The sequence below is a fragment of the Penaeus vannamei genome, chromosome 40 (genome assembly GCF_042767895.1).
Source record: "Penaeus vannamei isolate JL-2024 chromosome 40, ASM4276789v1, whole genome shotgun sequence".
Lineage (NCBI taxonomy): Eukaryota > Metazoa > Arthropoda > Malacostraca > Decapoda > Penaeidae > Penaeus > Penaeus vannamei.
The window spans coordinates 25,224,914-25,234,913 of NC_091588.1; the positions used below are offsets into that span (position 1 = coordinate 25,224,914).

The 10,000-nt window shown below is 46.6% G+C and overlaps 1 protein-coding gene across 3 annotated transcripts in view; it reads left to right on the top strand.

Annotated features, from left to right (window-relative positions):
- The window catches only part of LOC113829325 (cyclic AMP response element-binding protein A), a 41,277-nt gene that overhangs the window by 7,321 nt on the left and 23,956 nt on the right, over nucleotides 1-10,000 (top strand). For all 3 annotated transcript variants that reach the window (XM_070117415.1, XM_070117414.1, XM_070117416.1), the window contains exon 3: nucleotides 6,764-7,132. In XM_070117415.1, the coding sequence (XP_069973516.1) occupies nucleotides 6,764-7,132 (369 nt within the window). The remainder of the gene's footprint in view (nucleotides 1-6,763; nucleotides 7,133-10,000) is intronic.

A 10,000-nucleotide genomic window follows, 5' to 3' on the forward strand; every position in this document is an offset into this window, starting at 1 on the left:
ACACACGCACACACAGAGAGAGAGAGAGAGAGAGAGAGAGAGAGAGAGAGAGAGAGAGAGAGAGAGAGAGACAGAGAGAGAGAGAGAGAGAGAGAGAGAGAGAGAGAGATTGCTTATTATTTCGAGAAAGACAGCCACGCAGACAGAGAAACAGACAGACAGACAGACAGACACAGAGCACGTGTCCGAATCCCAAATAGCCTTGAAGGTCGCAAGTTGGAAAATAGCGCGCTGGTATAGGAAACGGCGCCCAGTCGACGGCACAAGGATGCCAACACACACACACACACACACACACACACACACACACACACACACACGCCACATGTTCCCTTGTCTCATGTGGTGTTTCCGGTATGTGGTCCGGTCGCAGCCGCACGATATTGGAGCGCATAGGGATGGTTTTGTTGGGGTAGCGCTGGGTATTCGTGGGTATCAGGTGGGTATCAGGTGGGTATCAGGACGGAAAGGGGAAAAAATTACGTATTTATGATTCTTCACGGATGGAAAAGTTACGTCATCGGCTGTTAGGTTTGGTTCTTGCTGTCTTCTCTTACGGATTTTTTTGTTTGTTTGTTTTTGTTTGTTTTGATTTATTTTGTGCGTGGAGTATTTGTTTTTTTTGTTGATTTGTTGTTCTTGTTATCATTATTAGTGTTGTTGTGTTTGTTTGATCATGTTTTTGATATTATTGTTGTTGTTTTTTTGTCCTTGTTGGAAAGGCACTTGTGTAGTTCTATTTATGCTGAATTATGATTTTAAACTGCGAATGATATAACGTAAGTTGTGAAGTTGTTCTCGCTGTAATACATTTAAATAACGGTCTTTATTTACATTGCAGTATGTCCGCTATTTAGGTGACGCAAGGGTTAATACGAGATATATATTTGATTAAGCAGTGTTTCTCTTTCTCTCTCTCTTTCTCTCTTTCTCTCTTTTTCTCTTTCTCTTTCTCTCTCTCTCTCTCTATCGTCTTTTCTATTTCTTTTTCTCTTTCTATTTATATCTATCTCAGTTTGCCAATCTGTTTGTATTTTTATCTTTCCATCTATTTGTATGTCTACGTCTAGCCCTCTTACTCCGTTTCTCTCTCTCTCTCTCTCTCTTTAACTCAGTCTCTCTCTCTCTCGTTCTCTCTTTCTTTCTCTCTCTCTCTTTAACTCAGTCTCTCTCCCTCTCTCTCTCTCTGTCTATCTCTATCTCTATCTGTCTATCTCTCTACCTCTACCTCTCTACATTCTCTCTTTTCCTGATCACTCATGTTCATGCTCCTCTCTCTCTTACTCCTTCTCCCTTTTTATGCATTCTTCCTCTTATTCTCTCTCCTACGTATTATCCCCCCTTCCTTTTCTCTCATCATCATCGCTCTTCCCCCTTGCCTTCCTCCCCAATCCCCCACCCACCCTCCTCCCCCTAATCCCACAGTAGTACATTTAAATAACGTGTAATTACATGTTTGCAAGCAATCCAAGCAATCAGCTGGAAGGAGCGCAATTACCCTTCAATTCACACTTGGGGTCACCTGCCTTATTAGCTCTTAAATGAGGAGAGGTCAAAGGGTCGGGAAGGAAAGAGGTCAGGTCAAGAAAGGTCACGTAATTACCCCTTCGTATGTGGCGTCCTTCTTTTAGAATCCTCACCTGCCGCTGGTTGCCTGTGAGGTGTGCTGGGTGGGCGGGTGGGTGGGTGGGCGTGGCCGTGGGAATGTAGGCCTACGGGCGCGCGTGGATATAGGCCTGCGTGGAAAGGCGAAATTCGTTGGTTTGTCTTTTCGTTTGGATGCTCGCAAAATTCATCCAGGCCTTCTTTTTCTCTTCCATTCTTTCTTTCTTTCTATCTTTCTTTCTTTCTTTCTTTCTTTCTTTCTTTCTTTCTTTCTTTCTTTCTTTCTTTCTTTCTTTCTTTCTTTCTTTCTTTCTTTCTCTCCCTCTCCCTCTCCCTCTCCCTATCTCTCTCTCGCTCTTTTCTTCTTTATAATTATAATTCTCACTAATTACACATAATATTCGACTTCGAATTTAAATCTCAGATCCGTCGACCGTTATCTGGTGGAGAGAGAGAGAGAGAGAGAGAGAGAGAGAGAGAGAGAGAGAGAGAGAGAGAGAGAGAGAGAGAGAGAGAGAGAGAGAGAGAGAGAGAGAGAGAGACCGAGAGACCGAGAGACCGAGAGAGAGAGACAGACAGAGAGAGAGAGACAGACAGAGACAGACAGACACCGATTAACAGGGAGATTATGATGACGACAGATGCGTCTTGTGTGGAGTGAACGTAGATTAGAGATAAGAGAAGGCTTATCAGTTGCTAGGTTTGTGCTGGGGGGGGGGGGGGTCAAGGTCTCGCGATAGCTTTTAATATCAATGGGTTTTTAAAGGTTTGAAAAAAAAAAATAACGTGTTGTTTTACTCGTTTGATGATTGGTAATATCTGTGGTTTTTTTTTAAAGGTTTGAAAAAAAAAAATTAAATAATTAACGTGTTGTTTTACTTCGTTTGATGATTTGTAAAATCTGTGGGTTTTTTAAAGCTTTGAAATAAAAAAGAAAGAATTATTAACGTGTTTTACTCGTTTGATGATGTAGTGTTGGTAGAATTAGGGTATTTGTGGAATATGTATATTTTTTCAAAGGCGTATTGCTATTACTACTGCTGCTACTATTACTGCTACTATTACTACTACTATTACTGCTAGTACTACTATTACTGCTACTACTATTACTGCTACTACTATTACTGCTGTTACTATTACTGCTGTTACTATTACTGCTACTACTATTACTGCTACTACTATTACTGCTACTACTATTACTGCTACTACTACTATTACTGCTACTACTATTACTGCTACTACTATTACTGCTGCTACTATTACTGCTGTTACTATTACTGCTACTACTATTACTGCTACTACTATTACTGCTGCTACTATTACTGCTGTTACTATTACTGCTGCTACTATTACTGCTACTACTATTACTAGTACTACTATTACTACTACTATTGTTATTACTACTACTACTACAGAGGGTAACAGAGCAAGTCTGGACCCAGCAATGAAAGAGAAAGTATAAGATAAAGATAAAAAAACAAAAGTAATTTATAGGCCTAACGTTCTAGTAGCAAAAAGGCAGCGACTTTTATTGACAATAATCGACCTTATGATGAAGTGATTTCGCTAATTGGCATAAATTGGTGTTATTTTATGAATTATCGATTTTTATCTTGTATAATTTGTCTTTTTTTCAAAGTAATTACCCTTCTCCACCGCGGTTGTTACTAGGCCTATCTAGGGGGATTTCCCGTTTTTTTTTTAGGCATAGGCTAGTGGGAAGTGGGAAGTGCTTAGTGTATTCTGTTAATCGTCTGCTTTTTTTTTTTTTTTCTTTTATTTGTTTGTTTTTCTTGTTCTTCTGATTGTTGTGGATGTGATTGTGATCGTGATTGTCAATTATTTATTATTGTTATGATGATTATGATAGTGAAATTATTATTATCATTATTACGAACTTGGCGATCAAATGAACCTTTGTAGCTTGATCTACTGCGAAAAAATCGCCTCCTTCCCCTCCCTCTCCCTCCTCTCCCTCCTCCTCCTCCTTTCCCTCCCCTCTCCCTCCCCCTCCTCCTCCTCCCTTCGCCTCCTTCCCCTCCCTCTCCCTCCTCCTCCTCCTCTTTCCTTCGCCTCCTCCTCCTCTTCCTCCTCCTCCCTTTGCCCTCCGTCTCCCTCCTCCCCCCTTCTTCGATGACGTCAGACGATTAACGCGACTCGTCCGGAAGCTCCGAGAGAGAGAGAGAGAGAGAGAGAGAGAGAGAGAGAGAGAGAGAGACAGAGAGAAATAGAGAAAGAAAAAGAAAAAAAAATAGAGAAAGAGAAAGAAAGAAAATAGAGAAAAAGAAAGAAAGAAATAGAAAAAGAGAAGGAAAGAAATAGAGAAAGAGAAAGAGAGAGAAAGAATGAACGAAAGACACAGACCGGCAGACAGACAGACCAACAGGAAAAGAGAGTCACAGACAGACAGACACAGAAAGAGTCGCAGAAGGGCCGGCGAGGCGGAAGGAAGCCCCCGCGAGGGCTGACTGGGCTGGCCTCCGCCTCCGCCTCCGCCCCCCCCCCCCCCGCTCCTCCTCGCCCCGGCCCTCTCGGTCTGGTGGGCTTCCTCGGGGCTTCGGTCCGTCTTGGGCTCGTCTTTTATAGCCTCGTTCTCCGTCTGGGGGTTTTGTTGTTTTTGGGCTTGTTTCTTTGTTTCCGTGTTGGTCTTTTTGGTTTTGTTCTTTTTCTTGAGTCTCGTTCTTCTCATCCTCATCCTCGTCTTCCTCTTCCTTTCCTCTTCCCTTCTCATCTTCATCTTGACTCTTTTTCTTCCTTTCCTCTTCTTCCTTTCCTCTTCCTCCTCGTCTTTCTCTTCCTTTCCTCCTCTTCCTCTCCTCTATGTCCCCTTCCTCCTCGTCTTTTCTGGTTGGCGAAGGAGGAGATAAAGAACAACAACAAGAAATAACGGAATAAGTAAATAAAGAGAAGACGGCGATAGGTGATTGGTGAATAAATAAATCAAGCAATAGAGAAATGGTAAACGAATGAATAAATAAATAGATAAGTAGATAAAGATAAAGAGCGCAAAATGAGAGAGAGAGAGGGAGAGAGAGAGGGAGAGAGAGAGGGAGAGAGAGAGGGAGAGAGAGAGGGAGAGAGAGAGGGAGAGAAAGGGAGAGAGGGAGAGAGGGAGAGAGAGAAAGAAAGGGAGAGAGAGAGAGAGTAAGAAAGGGAGAGAGAGAGAGAGAGTAAGAAAGGGAGAGAGAGAGAGAGTAAGAAAGGGAGAGAGAGAGAGAGAGTAAGAAAGGGAGAGAGAGAGAGAGAGTAAGAAAGGGGGAGAGAGAGAGTAAGAAAGGGAGAGAGAGAGAGAGAAAGGGAGAGAGAGAGAGAGAGAAAGAGAGAGAGAGAGAGAGAAAGGGAGAGAGAGAGAGAGAGAGAGAGAAAGGGAGAGAGAGAGAGAGAGAGAGCGGAGAGGGAGAGAGAGAGAAAGGAGAGAGAGAGAGAGAGAGAAAGGGAGAGAGAGAGAGAGAGAAAGGGAGAGAGAGAGAGAGAGAAAGGGAGAGAAAGAGAGAAAGGGAGAGAGGAGAGAAAGGGAGGAGAGAGAGAGAGAGGGAGAGAGAGAGAGAGGAGAGAGAGAGAGAGAGAGAGAGAGAGAGAGAGAGAGAGAGAGAGAGAGGGAGAGGAGAGAGAGAGGAGAGGGAGAGGGAGAGGAGAGAGAGAGAGAGAGGGAGAGAGAGGGAGGGAGAGGGGAGAGAGAGGGAGAGAGAGGAGAGACAGAGAGAGGGAGAGAGAGAGAGAGAGAGAGAGAGAGAGAGGGAGAGAGAGAGAGAGAGAGAGAGAGAGAGAGAGACTCGTTGACGCATAAGCCGGCGGGGATTTAGCAACCGGAAAGGAAGGGAAGGGAAGGGAAGGAAGTGGAGCCTCAGCAGTCCGTATGTGTGCGTGTGTGCGTATGTGCGTGTGTGTCTGTCTGTCAAGGGTGTTGACAGGCGTGTGAACTCAGCGCCTTTGTTCGTACGTGTGTGTGTGTGTGTGTTGAACTCAGCATCTCTCCTCGTATTTACGTGTGTCAGTGTGTGCGTGTGTGCGTCGCCCGCCGGTGGTGTCCAGAAGGAAGGTCACGACGCTGTTGCTTCGTCATTCATTCTCTGACCGCGTGACCTGTCGTGACCTCGCCCGCTCGTCTCCGCCGCCCTCGCCCTGGCACTAATTTTCTAAATTACTTCCCGTATAATTTATCTATTGTTTTTGCCTTTTTTTAATGTTTTCTTTCTTTTTTTCGTTTCGTCTCGAACGCGCGCGTCTCTCGGGGGTTCGAGACTCGGATCGAATCCTGTTCTGAGGCGTTTCGGATCTTTTTCCACCGGATTCGCTCGTGTGTAAATAGTGGACCAGATCTTGTCGTTTGTTTGTTTGTTTCTCTTTGTTTGTGCTTTGTTTCGCGCGTTGCCAAGGCTCCAGGAGGGAAACAAAAAGACGTTTAGAAAAGTGGAAAGTTGCAAAGTGTTGATAGAAGAAAAAAAGAGAGAGAGAAGGGGAGAGAAAGAGAAAGCGATCAAGCAAGAATTTTTTTCTTTTTCTTTCTTATTCCCCGCATCATCGTGTGTGGATTTTACCGCATATTCTCTTCTCTTTCGGCGTCATCTGTGTGACCTGAGCTGGGGAGAGGTCACGCTATGTTCGCCAAAAATCTAAATGACCTTTTTTACCGGTCGTGGGTAGGTCATGTTGTTTGTCATTATTATTGTTGTTATTATTATCTTTGTTGTTGTCAATTATCGTTATTTTTTGTTATTGTTAAAGTGATATAATTTTCTCTCACTGTTATTATGTATGTTGTTGTTGTCGTACTTTTTATTGTTTGTTGTTATGAATATTTTTTGTTGTTTTTGTTGGTGTTATTGTTAGTGGTATGATTATCATCATGATTGTTATAATTAACTGAAACCTCTCTCCCTCTTTAAAGCCTTTTCTGAACCTCCTCTCTCTCTCTCTTTCTCTTTCTCTCTCTCTCTCTCTCTCTCTCTCTCTCTCTCTCTCTCTCTCTCTCTCTCTCTCTCTCTCTCTCTCTCCCGCTCTCCTCCCGCTCTCTCCCCTTTCTGAAGCCCCAACTGAACCCCTGACAACTCTGACTCTCTCTCTCTCTCTCTCTCCTTTCCCCTCCCTCTCTTCTCTTCCTCTCTTCCTCTCCCTCTCTTCCTCTTTCTAACCCCTCTCTCTCTCTCTCCCCCTTTAGTCGAGCGACTGGGACGCGGACGAGCTGCTCCGCGCCGTGCTGGACGAGGGCGACGTCTCTTCCCCGAGGCTCAACCAGCAGACCCTCGACTCCCTCGGGTCCCTGGGCGGCCTCCTCGGCACCTGCTCCTCCTCCGCCGCCCTCGCCCTCGCCACGCCCACGCTCGAGGAGGACATGGGCGGCCTCGGCAGCTGCTCCGCCACCGCCCTCGCCCTCGCCACGCCCACGCTCGAGGCCCCCGAGGACGACATGGACGCCCTCGACGACGCCGCCCTCGACGACCTGGTGGGGCTGCCGTTCGACGCCGTGCTGGACTCGGGGGCGTCCGACTCGGGCGTGTCCAGCGACTCCTCGTCTCTGGACCAGCAGGTAAAAGGGGGTTGGAGAGGTTGGGGTGGGTGGGTGGGTGGAGGGGGGTAGATGGGGAGGGGGGATATGGGTGGGATGTGGGTGGGGGTGGGTGGATGGGGAGGGGGGTGGGTGAAGATGTGGATGAGGGATGGGTTGGGTGGATGTGGGGTGGAGGGGGTAGGTGGAGGGACGGTTGGGAGGGTGGATGTGGGTGGGGAGTGGTGGAGGGGGGGGTAGGTGGCGTGGGAGGGGTGGAGAGGTGTGGGAGGGTGGGGATTGGGGTGGGGGGAGGTGGGTGGATGTGGGTGGGTGGGTGAGGGTGGGGGGTGGGTGTGGGTGGAGGGGGCGAAGGGGTGGGGTGGGAGGGTGTGGGTGGATGTGGATGTGTGGTGGGAGGGGTGACGGGAGGGGGTGTGGGTGGATGGGTGGGAAGGGGTGGATGAGGGTATGGGTGGATGTGGGTGGAAGGGGGGGTGGGGCAAGAGGAGGGGTGAAGGGGATTGGGGAGGGTGTGGATGGCGGATGGATTGGGTGGATGGGCGGAGGGGGTGGATGTGGGCGTGGCGCAAGTGTTGAGTGGGTGGGTGTGGATGGGCGGGGCTTGGTTGCTTGTCATGCTTTGTTAGATCTTTTTTTTTTTTTTTTTTTTTTTACACTGTTTGCAAGACTATTTATCGAAATATCTAGTAGCTAGTAGATTTATTTATTTATGAGATCACTGTCTATCTACTTGTTTTAGTCTTATTTATCAGCCTGTATCGCATCGTCATCGTCAGTCTACACCTTTCTCCTCTTCCTTCTCCCCCTCCCCTCCCCTCTCCTCCTCCTGCTCCCTCCCTCTCTCCCACTCTCTCTCTTCTCCTCCCACTCTCTCTCTTCTCCTCCCACCTCTCTCTCTTCTCCTCTCTCTCCTCCTCCTCTCCTCCTCCTCCTCCTCCTCCCCACTCTCTCTCTTCTCCCTCTCTCTCCATCTCCCTCCCTCTTCTCCCTCCCTCTCCTCCCCTCCCCCTCCTTCCTCCTCTCCCTCCCTTTCTCTCTTTCCTCCTCCTCCCTCCCGTTCTTCTTCCCCTCTCACCCCCTCTCCCTCCCCCCCCCCTTCCCCCTCCCCCTCCTTCCCCACTTCTTCTCACGTGGAAGCCAAACAAAAGAACTTTTTCTTTCTTGTATCTTTGTTTGTTCGTTGTTTGTTTTCGACAGGGACGCGTTATATATAAAAGAAAAACAGTTTATCATATATATATTTTTTTAGTTAATATGATTATTCCGTTTATTGTTTTTGTCAGTTATTCCCTTCCCTTCCCCGTTCTGTCATGCAGATACTCGTTCATTTCGACACCTTCCAGTTTTGTCATGCACAGTCTGTCATTTTCGCGTTTCCCAACCTGTCATGCAGCCTTTTCCCAATTTCTCGTTTTGCCGTTCAGATCATCGTTATTTCCTCTGCTTCCGGTTCTGCCATGCACTTAAAACCATAATTTTCCCCATTTCCTAATTTGTCATGCAGTCAGTCAGTCTGCATTTTCCCGTTTCGTAATTTGTCATGCAGTCAGTCAGTCGGCATATTCGCGTTTCCTAATTTGTCATGCAGTCAGGCATTTTCCTCGGACTTCTCATCTTGTCATGCAGATGTGTCGTTAATTTCCTCAGCTTCCGGTTCTGCCATGCACATAAAACCACCATTTTTCCCAGATTCACAATTTGTCATGCAGTCAGTCAGTCGGCATTTTCCCGTTTCACAATGTCATGCAGTCAGTCAGTCGGCATATTCCCGTTTCCTAATTTGTCATGCATTCCGTCACCATTTTCCCTCGGATTTCTCATCTTGTCATGCAGATGTGTCGTTAATTTCCTCAGCTTCCGGTTCTGCCATGCACACACAACCATCATTTTTTCCCCGTTTCACAATTTGTCATGCAGTCAGTCAGTCGGCATTTTCGCGTTTCCTAATTTGTCATGCAGTCAGTCAGTCTGCATTTTCCCATTTCCTAATTTGTCATGCAGTCAGGCAGTCGGCATTTTCCCCATTTCCTAATTTGTCATGCAGTCAGTCAGTCGGCATTTTCCCCATTTCCTAATTTGTCATGCAGTCAGTCAGTCGGCATTTTCCCGTTTCCCAATTTGTCATGCAGTCAGTCAGTCTGCATTTTCCCGTTTCCCAATTTGTCATGCAGTCAGTCAGTCTGCATTTTCCCGTTTTCTAATTTGTCATGCAGTCAGTCAGTCAGTCGGCATTTTCCCGTTTCCTAATTTGTCATGCAGTCAGTCAGTCTGCATTTTCCCGTTTCCTCATTTGTCATGCAGTCAGGCAGTCGGCATTTTCCCGTTTCCTAATTTGTCATGCAGTCAGGCAGTCGGCATTATTCGCGTTTCCTAATTTGTCATACAGTCAGTCAGTCGGCATATTCGCGTTTCGTAATTTGTCATGCAGTCAGGCAGCTGGCATTATTCCCCATTTCCTAATTTGTCATGCAGTCAGTCAGTCGGCATTTTCCCGTTTCGTAATTTGTCATGCAGTCAGTCAGTTGGCATTTTTCCCCATTTCCTAATTTGTCATGCAGTCAGTCAGTCGGCATTTTCCCGTTTCGTAATTTGTCATGCAGTCAGTCAGTTGGCATTTTTCCCCATTTCCTAATTTGTCATGCAGTCAGTCAGTCGGCATTTTCCCCATTTCCTAATTTGTCATGCAGTCAGTCAGTCGGCATTTCCCCGTTTCCTAATTTGTCATGCAGTCAGGCAGTCGGCATTTTCCCCATTTCCTAATTTGTCATGCATTCAGTCACCATTTTCCCTCGGACTTCTCATCTTGTCATGCAGATGTGTCGTCATTTCCACAACTTCCGGTTTTGTGGCGCAGTTAAATATCTTGCCATGCCGTCCTGCTTTGCC